Source organism: Rhineura floridana, chromosome 21, assembly GCF_030035675.1.
Source record: "Rhineura floridana isolate rRhiFlo1 chromosome 21, rRhiFlo1.hap2, whole genome shotgun sequence".
NCBI classification, from domain to species: domain Eukaryota; kingdom Metazoa; phylum Chordata; class Lepidosauria; order Squamata; family Rhineuridae; genus Rhineura; species Rhineura floridana.
Window position 1 is genome coordinate 8,160,187 of NC_084500.1, and position 20,831 is coordinate 8,181,017.

The window sequence follows — 20,831 nt, forward strand, 5'->3', positions numbered from 1 at the left end:
CTTCAAATTAAGGGCCAAATCCCCAGGTAAAAAGGAAGTTTTTCCTTATGTTTACTAGTAGGATTTTCCTTTTCAGGCAACCCCCCCCTTTTTTTAGCTAGTCTTGGGCAGGAAACCCTAGTCACAGTCCTGTTGAGATTGCATTTCTCACCTTACCAAATACAACACAATCTTAACAGCTACTCCAGTAGTGTAGCGGCAAATTAAGAAGTGCAGTGTCCCTTTATGACAGTCACAGCCATGCCCACTCATAGCTACATCCTCTTCTAAGATTATACAATCTTCTTGCGCATGAAAGGGGAGTGTGTTAGCTACTGAGAAGAGCCTTCTCGGTGGCTGACTGACCTCTTTTCACTCTGATTGGCTCCAATCAGCAGGAAAGGACAAGGAGGCAGGTTAGAAGACTCTTCTCGGTGACCAACACACTCCCTTTTCCTGCTTATTGGCTCATAGGATGCTGGAGACAAAGGGGACCTGCTCTCAAAAAAGTAAGTGGTCTAAGTCCCCCTGAGACCCTGGATGGCTATAACCCTGAGCTACTCAAATTGGGGTTTAGTCCAATTTCTGGCCTGGGATAGCACTTCATGTTGCAAATCTAGTCCTTACTAACTTGTGCACACTAATGGGTTGGATTCTGCTTCAATTTTACTAATGAGGAGAACCGGACAGCGCTTCTGCTGTCCTTACTCTTCTTTTCTGTGGTGATATAGGTCTTGGGGATATTGGTAAGATCTAATAATAGAATCAAAGGGATAGCAATGAATGTGGATGGACACTATCAGCTTATTATATGCTTTAATATTTGAGCAACCTGGATGAAGCAGTTACAGACTCCAAAAGGTTCCAAGTACTGCAGTTAACAAAGGTGGAAGTTAAGGATTCTGTGTTAGGGATGGGATCCATTGGCCAAAGCAATCCATTGTCCTAACAGGATGGTATCGATTTGAGTTTGTTCTTTGTCTGCTAGCTGCTGCTTTCACCAGGCCATTCCCCGCCCCCACACCTGACCTGGAAAAATATTGATACTAATGCCGATATTTTGAAAGGAAATGTCGATGTTTTGAAAGGAAGTTTTAACAATTTGAAGAAAATATCAATAAAAATAAATCCATTACAACCTGAGAGACCAGGGTTCGAATCCCCACACAGCCACGAAGCCCACTGGGTGACCTGGGGCCACTCACTGCCTCTCAGCCTCAGAGGGAGGCAATGGTAAACCCCCTCTGAATACCGCTTACCATGAAAACCCTATTTGTAGGGTCCCCATAAGTCAGGATCGACTTGAAGGTGGGCCGAATAGAATGGAATTGAAAATAGCCACAAAATGTCACTACATAAAAGTCCGATCCGCAAAGATAGCGAATAAGCGAATTAATGGAACATTCAGTACCAAATCCGAATTAGGTGGAATTTTAGCACATTCCTCCTGTAAATCTGAGCTCGTTTGCATTGGCATGTCACTTGAGTATCAAAAGAAGGTTACAGGATGCCTCAGGCTTTGGGTTTCCACCAGAAAGAACATCAGATACCTGTGAGTCATTAATGTCACTTAGGTGGTGAAACTTTGCTTAAGGAAATGAAGCATAATTTCAGCAGCAAAGCATCTGCCTTGCGTGCAGAAGGTCCCGGGTTCAGTCTGTGGAATCTCCAGTTAGGACTGAGAAAGACTCCTGCCTCAACCCCTGGAGAGCTGCTGCCAGTCAGTGTAGACAGTACTGAGTTAGACGCACCAATAGTCTGACTCAATAGAGGGCAACTTCTTATGTAAAGCTTTCTTGGCTGAGTAGGATTGCTGCAATGGTCCTTTCACATTTTCTTATTTTGTTCCAAACATTACTGATCACCATAGTTCAGGTGTGGGGAAGCCTTGGCCCTAGCGATGTCTCCCATCGGCCCCAGCAAGCATGGCCAGTGCTCAGGGATGATGGGAGTTGAAGTTCCCTACCCATGCCATTCGATGAATCACACTGAAGATGGTGGCAGGACTTATTAGAGAGATGTGTACGTAAGGGCAAAAGATGTAAGCTAAAACCACTTCTGCACCTTACATTTAAAAGCAGCATTATACCACTTTAATGGTCATGGCTTCCCCCAAAGAATCCTGGGAACTGTTGTGTCTTAAATGTGCTGCGAGTTGCTAGGAGACCTACAATTCATAGAATCAGAGAGTTGGAAGGGGCCTTTAAGGCCATCGAGTCCAACCCCCTGCTCAATGCAGGAATCCAACTTAAAGCATCCCAAGAGGTGGCTGTCAGCTCCTCTTGAAGGCCTCCAGTGTTGGACAGCTGGCCACCTCTCTAGGTCATTGGCTCCATTGTTGTACTGCTCTTATAGTGAGGAAGTTTTTCCTGATGTTCAGTCAAAGTCTGGCTTCCTGCAACTTGAGCCCATTATTCCATGTCTTGCATTCTAGGATGATCGAGAAGAGATCCCAGCCCTCTTCTGTGTGGCAACCTTTCAAGTACTTGAAGAGTGCTATCTGATCTCCCCTCAGTTTTTTCTTCTCAAAGCTAAACATGCTCATTTCTTTCAGTCTCTCTTCATAAGGCTTTGTTTCTAGTTCCCTGATTCCCAGAGTTCCCTAGGAAGAGGGATGAATTGTTAAACCACTCTTATGTATTGGGATTTTTGAGGGGGATATTTACCAAAGCTTTCCACGGCTTCACAGAAGGTACTGGTGGGCATGTTGGTGCCTGTGTGCACCACATTGATGACTCCTGTATAGACTAACATGGCTACTCCTCTGCAGACACATAAACAAGATAACTTCCACCATCTCTAGCTCTAGCTCCACATAAAGCTTACAGTCATTTCTTTCATCGCTCATAGGCTCTCTCTATGAACCGCACGTGTGGGGAAAGAAAGATAGGATTTCCACTTGCGTAACGGGACTTTCTTCACCTCGCCTCTCTCTATGCCACACTGCCCTACCCCAATCTGCTCCAGATGGTTTGAGGAACCCCTAGGACAGATTTAGGAGGGCACGGGGTGGGGAGGAAAGGGGGAACAGAGGAAGGGAGGAAGAGAATGTTTTGTTGTGCACGGATAAATGCTTGTGCCGACAGGATGAGAGACTTAGTGCTATATTGGATTCTGCATCACCTGACATCACCTCAAGGGCTTTTTTCAGCCATCTCTAAACACAGACAGCACTATAAAGCAGTTAACACAGACAAGCCTGAACTGGACTCCCCTCAGATTCTTCACTGCCTTTTCTTTAAAAAAACAACATTCTTTTATTTCATTATTTCAACATTACAATTCGTGAAGATCCAACTGGAACGAATGATTTTTAAAAAATTAAAAAGGAAAAGAAAAAGAAAAGAACCAGGAGAACTAAACTAAATTAGTTTGCAAACTATAAACTGCAACCAGGAGCAGGTAAACATTAATTCATAATATTCCCCAGTATCCCTGCTGAAAAGCAAGTTTGTTAAAAAAAAAAAAAAAACACCTTCCATAAGTTGATCATTCAATAGAAACACATTTGTGGAAAAAAAATAAGTAAAGAAAAAGAATTATTATTATTTTAAAAAAATGTTGCCACCAACCTGCCAAAATATGCTGTCAATTGTATTCCCCAGGAAACCATCCCGCCCTTCCGATGACACCAATTTTGGTCCGAGGATCGTCATGAATTCATCAAAATCAACTTGACCATCCCCTAGAAAGAAAGAAAAAAGAAAAAAAATTAACAATACCATGCAAAACCAAGAGAAATAAAGGTTTGTTTCTGTATCCAATTTATATCCCATCACCCTGCAAGCTGAACTTAAGGCAGCTAAGGTCACATCTATGCTACACATTTAAAGCCCATGGCTTCCGCCCAAAGAATCTTGGGAACTGTAGCTTGCTAAGAGTGCAGGGAATTATAGCTCCATGAGTGGTAAAACTGCAGCTCCCAGGATTCTTTGGGGGAAGCCATGTGCTTTAAATGTATGGTCTAGAGGTGACCCAAGATGAGAAGGTGGTATTTGTTAGGATCTATGGATTATAATGGTATTTTGCAGAATTAAGTGTGTGCAGTCAACACTAAGTAAGTAGCTACCGTTCAGTGTGTCACAAATTGCACTGAGAGTCTGGTATAAGAAAATACAGTGGTGTAGTCATCAGGGTTTCAGGGGGTCTTAGACCCCTTACTTTTTTGGGAGCAGGGTCCCAGCAGGGTCCCTATGTCTCTAGCATCCTATGAGCCAATCAGCATGAAAGGGGAGTGTGTTAGCCACTATGAAGAGTCTTCTAACATGCTTTCTTGTCCTTTCCTGCTGATTGGATCCAATCAGAGTGAAAGGAGGTGAGTCAGCCACTGAGAAGACTCTTTTCAGGAACTAACTCTCTCCTCTTTTAAGCTTATTGGCTCCTAGGGATGTCTATTGTTGTGGGAGAAGGCATTAACAAGGATCTCATTCTCAACCCAGCAGCAAAAAAAAAAAGGGAGGGGTGTGGCTGTGACTATCATGAAGGGACCCTGCATGTCTGAATTTGCCACGATACTCTGGAGCAGATGATAAAGCAGTCAATCTGTAAGCACCTTGAAAGCAATACAGTGATTACTAGGAGCCAACATGGATTTATGAAGAACAAATCCTGCCAAACTAATCTCATCTCATTTTTTGATCGGATAACCTCCCTTGTAGACTGTGGGAATGCTGTGGACATAATATATCTTGATTTCAGCAAAGCTTTTGACAAAGTGCCCCATGATATTCTGATTAGCAAGATAGCTAAATGTGGGCTGGATGGAACAACTATTAGATGGATCCACAGTTGGCTCCAGAATCGTACTCAAAGAGTGCTTATCAATGGTTCCTTCTCAAACTCGGCGGAAGTAACAAGTGGTGTACCGCAGGACTTGATCAGGGCCCAGTGTTCTTTAACATTTTTATTAATGACTTGGATGAGGAGCTGCAGAGAATGCTTATCAAATTTGCAGATGATACAAAGTTGGGGGGCATAGCTAATACCATGGAAGACAGAAACAAATTTCAAAGGGACCTTGATAGGCGGGAGCATTGGGCTGAAAACAACAGAATGAAATTCAACAGGGATAAATGCAAAGTTCTACACTTAGGAAAAAGAAACCAAATGCACAGTTATAAGATGGGGGATACTTGGCTCAGCAGTACGACATGTGAGAAGGATCTTGGAATTGTCATTGATCAAAAGCTGAATATGAGCCAATAGTGTGATGTGGCTGCAAAAAAGGCAAATGCTATATTAGGCTGCGTTAAAAGAAGTATAGTTTCAAAATCGTGTGAAGTATTAGTTCCCCTCTATTCAGCACTGGTTAGGCCTCATCTTGAATACTGCGTCCAGTTCTGGTCTCCACACTTCAAAAAGGATGCAGGCAAACTGGAACAGGTTCCGAGGAGGGCAACAAAGATGATTGGGGGACTGGAAACCAAGCCCTATGAGGAGAGACTGAAAGAACTGGGCATGTTTAGTCTGGAGAAGAGAAGACTGAGGGGAGATATGATAGCACTCTTCAAGAACATGAAAGGTTGTCACACAGAGGAGGGCTGGGATCTTTTCTCGATCATCCCAGAGTGCAGGACAAGGAATAATGGGCTCAAGTTGCAGGAAGCCAGATTTCGACTGGACCTCAAGAAAAACTTCCTAAATGTTAGAGCCATACAACAATGGAACCAATTACCTAGAGAGGTAGTGGGCTTTCCAAAACTGGAGGCATTCAAGAGGCAGCTGGACAGCCATCTGTTGGGTGTGCTTTATCTTGGATTCCTGCACTGAGCAGGGGGTTGGAATCGATGGCCTTGTAGGCCCCTTCCAATTCTACTATTCTATGATTCTATATGCACTTTCCAAAGCAATATGAGAACCGAAACACAGCCAACCTTTGAAATTTGCACTTATTTGAATTTTGCAATGCAGTTGGCCAACCAATCAATGTTTACAAAAATGCAAATGTGAGGGGATATAAATGAATATACGAGTGAAGAATTTTCATGAGGATTTTTTTGGAGAAAAATGCAAATTACTGTAGAAAATGTGGAGAACTGAATTTAAGACTGGAAAAATGATGGGGTTTTAAATGTTATTTTCACTAATATTGTCCTGACTAACACTCACAATGTCAGACATAGGAACACAGGACTTTTTCTTTTTGTACCCTTTGTTGAAGAGCTGAGAGCAAACTACAGATTGTAGATTATAGATTACAGTTCACAGAGCAAACTACAGATTATACAGTCATCTAAGTTCCACTCAAGCATCTCTCAGCATCGCTACACAAGCACAGATGTTGTTGCAAAAATCTGACATGCCCCAAGAATTCCCTTAACAAGGCTCAGGGCAGGCACACTCCTTGTGTGGGGACTGTCTCTCTGATTGGGTCTGGGCAAGCCAGGGGGCAGTTCTACAGGTACGCTGAACAGCAGGCTCACTCTGTTTGTGCCTGTGCATTCTGCGGTGTGTCCTTGGTGAGTGAAATGGGGATATCTTGAGCAACTCTTCCAGCAGGAGTGGCCACCTACCATGATGTAGTCTTCCCCTCAGGAGCAGGGCTGTTGCCTGACAGATCACTGGGTTGTTCTTCCAACTCACCAGCTCCCCACTGCAGACCACTGGGACCTTCCCCTGGAGACCAGCCCTCTTAACTGACCCCCTCCTGCAGACCACTGGAAGCCTCAACTGGATCCCTGTCCTCCTCCTCCTCACTGGATCTGCTCTGCCAAGAGTTGTACACAGGCTTCATGACCATTTTTATGCACCGTTTTCCCCAATATATGCATTTTTGTAAGCATTGTTTGGCTGGCAAAATGCATTGCAAAATTCAAATGAGTGTGAATTTTGAAGGTTGGCTGTGTTTCGGAAAGTGCGAATTTGATAGATGTGGCTTCAAATGGAACCTGAATCAAATTCCTCCCCCATTCCTAGCTCCAAACCATAATAACATCCTTCTATCATTACCCATTTCTTCCATTACCTGGTCACCTTAGTTTAGGCCTGTGGTGGGGAACTTTTTGGCACTTTACCTGGCTCCACTTTGCAGACCAACTTTGACAGGTGGGCTAACCACCACCTATCAACCCAATGACATCATTGTGACATCACATGATTGAGAGGTGGGTTGTCTGACCCACCTGTTGGAATCTCTTGCTAAGGTTCCCAAGCTTGGAAACCATAGCTCAAGGGGCATTGCCAGCCCTATGCTTTACAAGGTGCTCCTTTCTACCTCGAATTTCCTCATATATGACATCAAGTGTAGGGCAGGTGTGGCCCACAGCCCAGAGGTTCCCCACCCCTGTTTTAAACTCTAGGTCAGCCTTTCCCAACCAGTGTGCCTCCAGAGGTTGTTGGACCACAACTCCCATCTTCCTGACCACTGGCAATGCTGGCTGAGGCTGATGGGAGTTGTGGTCCAACAACATCTGGAGGCACACTGGTTGGGAAAGTCTGCTCTAGGTGAAGGCTCCCATAACTGAACATTTCTACCTGAAAAACCACCACCATACAAGCATAGAAAAGGGAGAACAGTTCAAGACTCTTCCAGGGGGTGCAGAAAAGTTGGCCACTTCTGTTCTAGGGCGTGCACATCTTTTACTATGTTGCCATGATGTCCGAAAACAGAGCTCTGACTTGGTTTTATTTATGGCCTGTTCTGGGAGGACAGGCAGTAGATTCGGAAAACAGCAGAGCCTCCCATCTTTCAAAGACATCTTTTGAATACATTAATGGGCAAAGAGAAATTAAGCACACTCTCCTCATTTCTGCCTAGGGATATCAAGTCAGATTCTATCAGCCACACGACACGTTACCAGTAATGATTTGTAATGGAAGGCGACAAAGTACTAACGATAATCTACATAGTGGCAGATCAGTTGATGGAAAATGGAATCTTGATAAAAGATGCATATGGCATGCCACAAATAAATGTAAGTAAATTAGGTGTATGCTGGCCCCCCCACAATCAATTTGAAGTCCAAACAATTCCTTCCTAGCCTTCCATTTGTGCATTTATTCTGGCTTCTGGGGGTTCATTTTTGAAATGAGCACACTCCCCACCCTCTGTGCATGCCCTAGAACAGGAATGGTCAACTTTTCCTGCATCCCCTGGAAGAGAGGGAGCCACCCCAAGCTGGATTTAGAGAAATGGTGAATAAGAGGTGACATGATAGAAGTGTATCCAATGATGCATGGTATGGAGAAAGTGGATAGAACTCAGGGGCACTCAACAAATATCCAGAACAAACAAAAGAAAGGACTTCTTCACACAGTGCATAGTTAAACTATGGAATTTGCTCGCGCTAGAGGCGGTGATGGCCACCAACCTGGATGGCTTTAAAAGAGGTTTAGAGAAATTTATGGAGGGTAAGATGTGAAAGTTGGACAGTGAAAAAAGCAGATAAGAGAAAAATCAACTCATTTGAAATGTGGTGTTGGAGGAGAGCTTTGCGCATACCATGGATTGCAAAAAATTATTGGGTGTTAAATTAAACCACAACTATCACTAGAAGCTAAAATGATGAAACTGAGGTTATCTTACTTTGGACACATAACAAGAAGACAAGATTCACTAGAAAAGACCATAATGCTGGGAAAAACAGAAGGGAGTAGCAGAAGAGGAAGGCCAAATGAGAGATGGATTGATTCCATAAAGGAAGCTACAGACCTGACCTTACAAGATCTGAACAGGGTGGTTCATGACAGATGCTCTTGGAGGTTGCTGGTTCATAGGGTCGCCATAAGTCATAATCGACTTTGAAGGCACATAACAACAATAATGAAGTGCTTTTAGTGCTTTTGTTTGCCTCCCTGGACTCCTCCTAGGAGAAACGGTAGGATATAAATCTAATAAAATAAATCAATAAATTAATTAAATTATTGCAACAAATTAAATATATGTCATATCTGAAGATGTACTTGCTTTACTTTCCCATCTTTACACACACCCCCAAAAAGATGACCCACTTTGATTAAACTTAGTTTGATGCCTCTCTTTTAGTTTAAAAAGTCACACTGTGTTTATTCATACACTCTAGTTTCCCATTCTGACAGACAGAATGGAACTTTACATTGAATTCTTTCTGGAATCATACCTGGCAGAATAGTTTAGGTGCTTTGTTTAATTTTGATTTTATTTTAAAAGGGGGGATTTCACTTTCAGAGGCTGGATGAAAAGGTCTTTGCCTTAGATTTAAAAATAATACAAAATGAGCACTATCTTCACTTGTTTTTGTACTGTTTCTAAATCTTAACATTTAGCTGTTGTTATTATTTATTATTATTATTATTTATTTAATTTGCATCCCGACCTTCCTCCCAGCAGGATCCCAGGGCGGCAAACAAGGCACTAAAAACACTTTAAAACATCATAAAAACAAATCTTAAAATACATTAAGACAAAACAGCATTAAAAACATTTTTAAAAGGGTTAAAAACATTATTAAAAAACATATTAAGCAATTCTGACACAGACACAGACTGGGATAGCTCTGAACTTAAAAGGTTTGTTGAAAAAGAATTATGTCTGTTATGTCTGTATAATGTCTTGACACATACATATTAGGCAGGTCATAAAGTATTTGGGCCTGGAAGCTGAGGGATAGCCAATTCAGTTCATACAAGATTAACTCCACCCAAAGAAAAGCCACAGCAAATGGAAATGAAAGGCAATTCTGTTATGAAACTCCCAATTCCATTACAAAACCCAACCACCATAGCTAAGCAGATGTATGAGCCTAGCAAGCATCACCCGAGACTAGTGGGGAACTGTTTGTCAAAAGCGAATGAGGTGTACTTGGAAACGAGCACAGAGTAATCAGCATTCAGTGGCACATCTTGTGACCTACCGCATGCGTCTAACCCTCTGTGCTCCCGTTATCCAGTCCTGTTTGTTAAATGGATGGACACAAAGGTTTTGCAATAGAAAATAGCAGCTTTGGTCTATTAAAAAAAATCCCCCATACAGTGAGAATATTTTTTACATAATTAGAGCAGGACGACTGAAGGTAATGGACAAGACTAACTCGATGGCAGCTATGATATGTGATATTTTGTGACTTCTCTGTCTTTACAAAAAAAATAAAAAATAAAAAATGGGAAAACTGTCATTCACCCACAAATATGATTTAATTGTAGTTATTCACTAATAGGCAAAAACCCTTGCGGTTTAAGAAAGTACCTACAGCCAACAGATATTTCTATCAAACTTTAAAAAGCAGGGAAATTGGGCAGCTATAGTGAATGCACCAGGGGAGCAGGAGACCTGACCTCCTCTTTGAGATATTGTACTGCCCTACAAATTTGTCAAAATGCAAACACAATTTGGGTTGGTCTTTCACAGTCCAATCCACTTCCTGTATAGCTTGGAAGCATTTGGTAACATGTGCCTCTGAGCATATGGTGAGCGGTGGCAACACCTGCCATTTCCAAATATGGAGAATTACCTTTTTGTATGTTTGTTGGTGTTCTTACTTTGCTTCTTTTCTGTGTTACTACTGTTTCTACAGAGATTCTAACCTAGAACATTATATTTCTCTCATTATGCAGCCTAGAAATCTATTTATTTATTTTTATTAATTTCAGAGCCTTTTTATTGGTCAATGTCATATGATGGTGAAGACAGCCTTCTGTGTTTCAAACTGAGGTTATGCCCTATTTCTATTTTGGGTGCATTAACAGTTGAATCTGAAACTGCAGTTTGATGTAAAATCAGACTGATTACAATATGTTGTTACCTAAACAATGACTCTAGCTATTGGGAAAAAACACAAACTTGGCCTGCCCAAGATGCAAGTTTTCAGCCTGCCATGCTTAAACTCCTCCTCTTCGGATGCACACCTTAACGTGGTGAGGGGGTTTGAGTGTGTTGAAGAAGCTGAGAGCAAAGCCGTCAGGAGTCTCGACCAAGAGGCTAGACTCCTAGCAGGGGCACCCAAGGCGGAATGGTCAAAGCTGAAACACCAGACTAAGATGCATCCAAACTGAGGGGAAGGCAATGGTAAACCACCTCTGAATATCTCTTACCACAAAAACCCTACGAACAGAGTATCCAAAATCCAACATGAGATGAGACTCCCAGGTCAGAAGGCACTCACTGAGCTACAGGGGAAGAACAAAGGACAAGTACGACTAGTGCTGTGACTAATGACACAGCTGGGTCAAAGCCGAAAGGAAGCCCAGAGGCTGATGTACACAGATTCAAAAGGAGAGTCCAGAGTTGTACGACACACACAATAGGAACATGGAATGTGAGAAGCATGAACCAGGGAAAGTTAGAAATTGTCAAGCAAGAAATGGAACGCATTAACATTACAATACTTGGCGTGAGCGAACTGAAATGGATGGGAATGGGACATTTCCAATCAGTCAACTACAAAATATTTTATGCAGGAAATGAGAAATTAAGAAGAAATGGGGTTGCTTTAATAGTGAGAAGTGATGTAGCAAGAGCAATTAGGAGCTACAACGCAAGGTCTGAGTGAGTTATATCAATGAGATTAAATGGGAAACCTATCAACATAACCATCATCCAAGTCTATGCTCCGACGGCAAATGCAGAAGAGGAGGAATTGGAGAGATTTTACGCAGAAGTACAGGAAGAAATGGATCACACACCAAAACAAGATGTGCTGATAATCAGGGGGGATTGGGATGCAAAAGTAGGGAACAGAGAAGATTAGGAATTGCGGGGAAATGGGGCCTAGGAGACAGAAACAAAGCAGGAGAAACACTTATTGAATTCTGTGAAGCCAATAATTTGTTTCTTGCGAACACATGTTTTGAACAACTGAAAAGACAACTATACACGTGGACATCACCAAATGGTCAATATAGGAATCAAATTGATTATATAATTGGTAGCAGAAGATAGAGAAGTTCCATACTTTCTGCAAAAACAAGACCAGGAGCAGACTGCAGTACAGATCATTCACTGGTCGTATCGAAAATCAGAGTAAAGCTAAAGAAGACCAACAAAGCAATCATAATGCCAAAATACAATTTAAATAACATCCCAGAAGCATATAAAGACCAAATAAGGAACAGGTTTGAGGGTTTAAACTTAGTTGACAGAGAACCAGAAGAACTATGGAATGAAGTCAGAGATGTTATCAGAGAAGAATGCAAAAAGACAATACCTCTAGCTAAAAAGAGAGAAAGATCTCAGTGGATGGCTGAAGAAACTCTTCAAATGGTTAAAGAGAGAAGGAAAGCAAAAGCAAAAGGAGATAGAAACACAGTCAGAACCCTAAATGCAGCAATACAGTGACTAGTACGTAGGGACAAAGAGAACTATTACAATAGTTACTGTATAGAAATAGAAAAGGACAACAAAATGGGAAGAACAAGAGCCCTGTTCCAAAAGATTAGAGAAATGAAAGGGAAATTTAAACCAAGAGTAGGGATGTTGAATAATCCACAGGGGAACACACTGACTGACCGAGATGAAATAAAAATAAGATGGAAGCAATACACTGAAGAACTCTATAAAAGAGATGCCAGGATGGCAGATTCATTCATGGAGGAACCATATGATGAAGAACCAGAAATTTTAGAATGTGAGGTGAAAGCTGCTCTTAAAATACTTGGAAGAAACAAATCACCAGGAATACATGGCATACCAATAGAGCTGCTACAAGCTACTGAGACTGAATCAGTCCAAATTTTGAGTAAAATCTGTCAAGAAATATGGAAAACTAAACAATGGCCCACAGACTGGAAGTGTTCAATATACATCCCAATTCCAAAGAAAGGGGATCCCAGGGAATGCAGTAATTATCGAACTATTGCCTTAATATCCTATGCAAGTAAAGTAATGCTCAAGATTCTACAACAAAGGCTCTTGCCATATATGGAGCGAGAAATGCCAGATGTCCAAGCTGGATTTAGAACGGGAAGAGGTACCAGAGATCATATCGCAAACATACGTTGGATAATGGAACGGACCAAGGAATTTCAGAAGAAAATCACCCTGTGCTTTATAGATTACAGCAAAGCCTTTGACTGTGTAGATTATGAAAAACTATGGAATGCTTTAAAAGAAATGGGGGTGCCACAGCATCTGATTGTCCTGATGCGCAACCTATACTCTGGACAAGAGGCTACTGTAAGGACAGAATATGGAGAAACTGATTGGTTCCCCATCAGAAAGGGTGTGAGACAGGGGTGTATTGTATCACCCTATTTATTTAATCTATACGTAGAACATATCATACGGAAAGCAGGATTGGACCAATAAGAAGGAGGTGTGAAAATTGGAGGGAGAAATATCAATAATTGAAGATATGCAGACGATACCATACTACTAGCAGAAACCAGTAATGATTTGAAACGAATGCTGATGAAAGTTAAAGAAGGAAGCACAAAAGCAGGACTACAGCTGAACGTCAAAAAGACTAAAGTAATGACAACAGAAGATTTATGGAACTTTACAGTTGACAATGAGGACTTTGAACTTGTCAGGGATTATCAATACCTTGGCACAATCATTAACCAAAATGGAGACGATAGTCAAGAAATCAGAAGAAGGCTAAGACTGGGGAGGGCAGCTGTGAGAGAACTAGAAAAGGTCCTCAAATGTAAAGATGTATCACTGAACACTAAAGTCAGGATTACTCAGACCATGGTATTTCCGATCTCTATGTATGGATGTGAAAGTTGGACAGTGAAAAAAGCTGATAAGAGAAAAATCAACTCATTTGAAATGTGGTGTTGGAGAAGAGCTTTGCGGATACCATGGACTGCAAAAAAGACCAATAATTGGGTGTTAGAACAAGCTAAACCAGAACTGTCACTAGAAGCTAAAATGATGAAACTGAGGTTATCATACTTTGGACACATAATGAGAAAACATGATTCATTAGAAAAGATAATAATGCTTGGAAAAACAGAAGGAAGTAGAAAAAGAGGAAGGCCAAACAAGAGATGGATTGATTCCATAAAGGAAGCCACACACCTGAACTTACAAGATCTGAACAGGGTGGTTCATGACAGATGCTCTTGGAGGTCACTGATTCATAGGGTTGCCATAAGTCGTAGTGGACTTGGAGGCACATAACAAAAACAATATGCTTAAACTACTCCACTTAAGGAAAGGTAGACATGGTCAATTAAAAACATAGAGCACGCTTAGAATTTTGCTAGAATATATTTATATGTTTAAGGAGGAATAATAGTGGAATAAATGTATGGTATGATTGTGTCCTATATAATGCTATGAATTTATTGGTTCTATTGAAAATTGTTCTTTTTAAAAATATATAATAGAAAGAGTTTTTTTAAAAAAAGATGAACTTAGGTCCATCAATTCCAGTGGGTCTACCCAGAGTGTAATTTAATTGACTATAGCTCATTAAATTCCTCCTTCCCCAAGCACAGCTCCCCAGAGCTACTTAGACTAAAAATAGAAAAGGAAAAAGTGAGATATCTCATCAGAGATCTCTCAGCCACTGGAGACTGGTCCACTGGAGGCCATGGGGCACTGCCCCACCAGTGTCAGTCTTGACCTTTCCAAACCCACCTGCCTTCCAATTACAACCGGTCCTGGAGGTGGCCCTGGCTGTCAGCTTCCTCCTGAAGCCTCAGTTTTCCCCTTGGAGAACTCAGCAGGGAGGAGGCGGAGGCGGGGCTAAGCTAGAATGTGTTGGCTTTGCCTACTGTTGGCCTCTCCATGGGCACCAGCCACCACTGCTCTCAGCATTTCCTCTGATTCAAATTACACCAATATTAAAGGAGTAATATCCAGAGAGCCCGTGTGGTTTAGTGGTTAAGGTGTTGGACTATGACCTGGGAGTCCAGGGTTCGAATTCCCATATAGCCATGAAGCTCACTGGGTGACTTTGGGCCAGTCACTACCTCTCAGCCTCAGAGGAAGGCGATGGTAAGCCACCTCTAAACACCGCTTACCGTGAAAACCTATTCATAGGGTCGCCATAAGTCAGGATCGACTTGAAGGCAGTCCATTACCTACACTGACTCCAGCAGCGGCTCACCAGATCTTCAAACAGGGGTATTTCCTAAGCATACTGGGAGATGGAACCTAGGACCTTCTGTATGTGAAGGATGCAATGGAACTGCAGCCCTTCAGCCCATGGACATGGAACCACGACAACAACCAACCAGACTCACCGTCCATGTCAAGGCGCTGCATGATAATTGCCAGTTCCACCTCGCTGGGCATGTATCCCAAGGAGCGCATTGCCATCCCCAGTTCCTGTTTGGAAATGAAGCCATTGCCGTCACGATCCAGTACTCGGAAAGCTTCACGAATTTCTGCAGTGAAGAGAGAGAAATATGTCATTGGTGCACTGATTTCCTTCAGAATGACTCTGAATCAAGAACAAAGCAAGGGCTGGTTTTCAATGCTAGTATTACTTAGAGTAGACCCACCGAAGTTAAAAGACATGACTAAGTTGGGTTCATTGATTTCAGTGCATTTACTCAGAGTAGCACTTAGTTGCAGACAACCCAAGCTATTCCCACGGTCAAGTCATTTTCAAGCCAACAGCCTACTTACAAATAATGAATACCAAAAGCCTTCAGGGACCTTGACAAAGAACACTTTTCTAAATGCAGAGAAAGAGGGGATTTATTCAACTGCTAGTCATTCTCATGAGTAAATCCACTGGAAATGGACTGTTGTCCATTAATTTCAGTGGGTCTGTTCTGAGTAGAACTTAGTGGGATACAACCCAGAGTTGATTCTCCCTGTCGATTGACCATGGTGACTGAGGATGATGGAGTCCAAAACATCTGGAGGTCACCAGGGTGGCGGATTCTTCACAGTTACAACAGAAACTCATTTTTATTTATTTATTTATTAAATTTATTAGTTGCCCATCTGGTTGGCTGTCCAGCCACTCTGGGCGACATACAAAATAAAAACATACAAATACATTAAAACATTAAAAATCTCAACAACAATAATAAAACCTAACCCACCCCAAAAGCCTGCCTGAAGAGCCAGGTCTTCAAGGCCCGGCGAAAGCTCATCATAGAGGGAGCATGGTGGAGATCATTTGGGAGGGAGTTCCACAAAGTGGGGGCCACAATTGAAAAAGCCCTCTCCCTAGTCCTCACCAGTCTAGCTGTTTCAACTGGTGGGATAGAGAGAAGGCCTTTTGAGGCTGATCTTGTTGAGCAGCATCCCTGATGACATTGGAGGCGCTCCTTCAGATAGACTGGGCCAAAACCGTATAGGGTTTTAAAGGTCAGAACCATCACCTTGAATTGGGCCCAGAAAACAACCGGTAACCAGTGCAACTCCTTCAGCACTGGAGTGATGTGATCTCGCCAGTGGCTGCCTTTAATCAGGCGAGCTGCCGCATTCTGTACCAGTTGCAGTTTCCGGACCGTTTTCAAGGGTAACCCCACGTAGAGCACATTGCAGTAGTCTAGGTGAGAGGAGACCAGGGCATGTACCACAGATGGGAGCAGATGGTTGGGAAGGTAGGGATGCAGTCTCCATATCAGATGGAGTTGATACAGCGCCGCCTGGCTCACAGCCGAGACCTGAGCCTCCATGGTCAGCTGGGAGTCAAGAATGACCCCCAGGCTGCGGACCTGGTCTTTCAGGGGCAATTGTACCCCATTGAGCACCAGGTCAACATCCCCCAACCTTCCCTTGTCTCCCACAAACAGTACCTCGGTTCTGTCAGGGTTCAGCTTCAGCTTATTCCTTCCCATCCAGCCACTCACCGACTCCAGGCACTTGGATAGGGTTTGTACAGCCAACCTCGGTGAAGATTTGAATGAGAGATAGAGCTGCATGTCATCAGCATACTGGTGACACTGCAGCCCAAATCTTCTGATGATAGCCCCCAGCGGCTTTATATAGATGTTGAACAGCATCAGGGAGAGGATGGAGCCCTGTGGCACCCCACAAGTGAGAGGCCAAGGATCCTAAACCTCATCCCTCGATGCCACTCTCTGGTACCTATCAGAGAGGAAGGAACGGAACCACTGCAATACAGTGCCCCCTATGCCTAACCTCTTCAGGAGGTCCAGAAGGATACTGTGGTCAATGGTATCAAAAGCCGCTGAGAGATCAAGGAGGACAAGGAAGGTGCATTCACCCCTATCCAACACCCTCCTCATATCATCCACCAAGGTGACCAAGGCTGTTTTAGTCCCATGTCCAGGCCTGAAGCCTGATTGAAATGGATCCAGATAATCTGCTTCCCCCAAATGCACTTGCAACTGCTTCGCCACCACCCGCTCAACTGCCTTGCCCAGGAATGGCAGATTTGAGACTGGGTGAATGTTGTTCAGATCGTGGGGATCCAAGGAGGGCTTCTTTAGAATTGGTTTTATTACTGCCTCCTTGAGAGCTGATGATATTACTCCCTCTTCCAGGGACATATTTACCACCATCTTGATCCCCTCACCCAGTCTGTCCTTGCAGCTCATAATGAGCCACAACGGGCAAGGGTCAAGTAAGCAAGTGGTTGGCTTTAAGGTTGAAAGCACCTTGTCCACTTCATCAGAAGGAAGAAGCTGGAACTGATCCCACACCACCAGAGCACCACTGGCTACCTCTGGCTCGCTCACTGTGTCCACAGCGCACGGAATAGCACTCTTAATACGATCGATTTTCTCTGTAAAGTGCTTTACAAACTCATCACAGGAGGCCTTAGCATGTTCCATCAGTTCTGGGGCAACTGGACCGACCAGGCTCCGGACCACTTGGAACAGCCTCCTGGGACAGCACTCTGCGGATGCAATAGAGGCAGCATAAAAATCCTTTTTTGCTGCCCTCATCACCACATGGTAGGCTGCCACAGCCGCTCTAACCCATTTCTGATCGTCGTCAGAGTGAGATTTCTGCCACCAGCGCTCTAGCCGTCTCAGCTCCCGCCTCAGAGTTCGCAACCGTGGAGTATACCACAGTGCCGTCTGAGCTCTATTCAGGGGGAGAGGGCATTTCGGAGCCACCCGTTCTAATGCCCCGGTGATTGCAGCATTCCACCCCTCCACCAGTGTCTCAACCAAGTGCCCGTGCGCATGCACCAAAGAATCCCCAAGCGCATTCAGGAATCCATCTGGATCCATCAGACGTCTGGAGCAGACCATCCTAATGGGTCCTCCACCCCCACGGAGGGTTTGTGGCACCAAGAAGTCCACCCTCACCAAGTAGTGATCTGACCATGACAAGGGGGTGATGGATGTACCCCCAATTTTCAGATCACTCCCCTCCTCTCCCAAGACAAACACAAGGTCGAGTGCATGACCATCTACATGGGTGTGCTGCGTTGGAAGGTGCAGCTCCCAGGAAGCCATGGTTTCCATGAAGACCCGAGGCGCCCCTGTGAGGATGGCCTCCGAATGTACATTAAAGTCTCCCAATACTAACAAGTTTGGAGACTGCACACGCACATCCGAGACCACCTCCAGTACCTCGGCCAGGGAGTCTGTTGTGCAGCGGGGTGGACGGTACAAGAGCAGAATCCCTAGACTGCCCTTTGGGCCCAATCTCCAGTACATGCAGTCAACAAACTTGGTCTCATGAAGAGGAGGCCTGGTGAGAACCAGGGACCTTCGGTAAATGACCGCCACTCCCACTCCCCGACTACCGATCCTCGGCTGATGTGCATACAAGAACCGAGCTGGACACATGGCCACAAGGATAGGAGCAGCAGCCTCATCCAGCCAGGTTTCCGTAATACATGCCAGGTCTGCACCCTCATCCAATATCATATCATGGATGAGTGATGTTTTTTGGGCAACAGACCTGGCATTGCACAGCAGCAATCCAAGGCCAGAGTATGGAGTCAAGCATCCCCCAGCTATCTTTCGGCTCTGGACAGGCCCGGAACAGGGGACAGATATTACGCATCTCTCCTTAGTTCCTCCTACCTGACATGACCTGCCCCTAGCACTCCACCAGCATCTGCCTCTCAGCCTTGTTATATATTGGCCTCTCACCCTCCCCCCATCACTCCCCTCTGATTGACACATGCCCCTGACACTGGCTTCCACAACTCAGGCAGGCCACCCACCCTTAAAACCACCAAACAACCAAAAAAACCCCCACAAAAAACAAGAAACCCTTCCTCCCACCAACAATTAATTTAAAATCATTACTTATCGACCAGGCCCCCACTCCTCTGTGGTTCTGCAACCTCCTCCCCTCTTCTGGGCAGCAGGACAAGCCCTTGCCCTTGTGTTCCCCCGAAGTGGCTCCCCCAAAGGGGCGACCCCGCGGACGGCAGACCCGCCCCCGCAGGAGTCCTGCTTTTATCTGCCAGCCCCTCAACTGCTATAGCTGGGGTAGGTGGTACTTGCTGGCAGAAACTGCTGAGTCACAGCTGATGGGGCCTGGGTCTGCAAGGAGGTAGATCTCTCACAGAAGTCCCACAGGTGGAATCAACCTGGCAAGAGCAGAAACAGCAGCTAGATGGTAAACTTGCCTGGCGTCATCTCTCCTGTAGAGATGTTCTTGGGGGGACTTCCTCTCCCTGTGGAGTATGCTGGAATGTATGCCATTGACCAGGATGTCCAAAAGGATGGCAATGTGTTTAGCAGGCAGAGTCAGTATGGGCGATAACCATGCATTCAAGGCTATAACCTTGAACACATGGTTATCTTGGTCCCAAGCTATGGTCTGAAGGCACATGAGGCCAGCTCCCTGCTGAAGCTAAGCAGGGTCAGGTCTGGTCAGTGCCTGGATGGGAGACCGCCTGGGAACCATATGTAAGCCACCTTGGGTTTCTATCATGGAAAGAAAGGCAGGGTATAAATGTAATGAATAAATAAATAATAAATAACGGGATTGGAAGAAGGAGACACATAGAAGTTGCCTAAATAAATACATAAAGAAATCCACATCTTTGATATATAGGAATAACAAAAAAAGATTCTCTCTCTCTCTCTCTCTCAAGGAAAGAGATCGGCAACTCTGCGGCGGAACACACAGATGCAATGGAACAGAGAGATGCAATTCAACACAACCATATTTCCCGTGGGAGTGAAACTCGTAAGTTCCTCAGCTGAGTTCTTAGCTTGGCACAGTGGCACCATTCCACCTCTTGATCGAATCCTTGAAAAGGTTTCTCCGGGTGAGACAGCACACATGCTCAAGCAAGCCTCAATTCAAAGAACTGGAAGGCTATTTTGTACAGCAGGTTAGGTTCAAGGCCTACTTGTCAACTGTCCAAAATGATAAACGTGGCTCTAGCACACACATGCTCATCCCTCGAGGACCACGTTGGGTATAAATGAACCAAAAGAGCCTCCCAGAATTTAAAAAATCTTATTTGATTAGTTGTATTTGTTAGATTCCTCATTATGTAAGTTTTCTAGGCATCATACAAAAAGTAAATGTATAACAATAACATCCATCCCTCCAAAATCCTCAATGAATATTTAAAACCCAACCCAGAATAAACCCCACATAGACCAGCATAATAAAACATAATGCTGACCACTGGAGCTAAAAACAACAAGCAAATACAGGGACTAAAATCACCAAACATGGGGACTAAAAGCAACAGGCCATCGAGTCCAACCCCCTGCGCAACGTAGGAATCCAGATCAAAGTATTGCCGACAGATGGCTGTCCAGCTGCCTCTTGAATATCTCCAGTCTCAGAGAGCCCACTGCCTCTCTAGGTAATTGGTTCCATTGTCATATGGCTCTAACAGTTAGGAAGTTTTTCCTGATGTACAGTCAAAATCTGGCTTCCTGCAACTTGAGCCCATTATTCCATGTCTTGCACTCTGGGACAATCAAGAAGAGATCCCGGCCCTCCTCTATGTGACAACCTTTCATGTACTTGAAGAGTACTATCATATCTCCCCTCAGTCTTCTCTTCTCCAGGCTAAACATGCCCAGTTCTTTCAGTCTCTCCTCATAGGGCTTTGTTTGCAGTCCCC

The 20,831-nt window shown here is 44.0% G+C and overlaps 1 protein-coding gene across 2 annotated transcripts in view; it reads right to left on the bottom strand.

The window, feature by feature from the left end:
* The window catches only part of CALN1 (calneuron 1), a 171,741-nt gene that overhangs the window by 35,936 nt on the left and 114,974 nt on the right, over positions 1-20,831 (bottom strand). For both annotated transcript variants that reach the window (XM_061605127.1, XM_061605128.1), the window contains exons 3-4: positions 15,088-15,231; positions 3,552-3,664 (exon numbers count right to left, since the gene is read on the bottom strand). In XM_061605127.1, the coding sequence (XP_061461111.1) occupies positions 3,552-3,664; positions 15,088-15,231 (257 nt within the window). The remainder of the gene's footprint in view (positions 1-3,551; positions 3,665-15,087; positions 15,232-20,831) is intronic.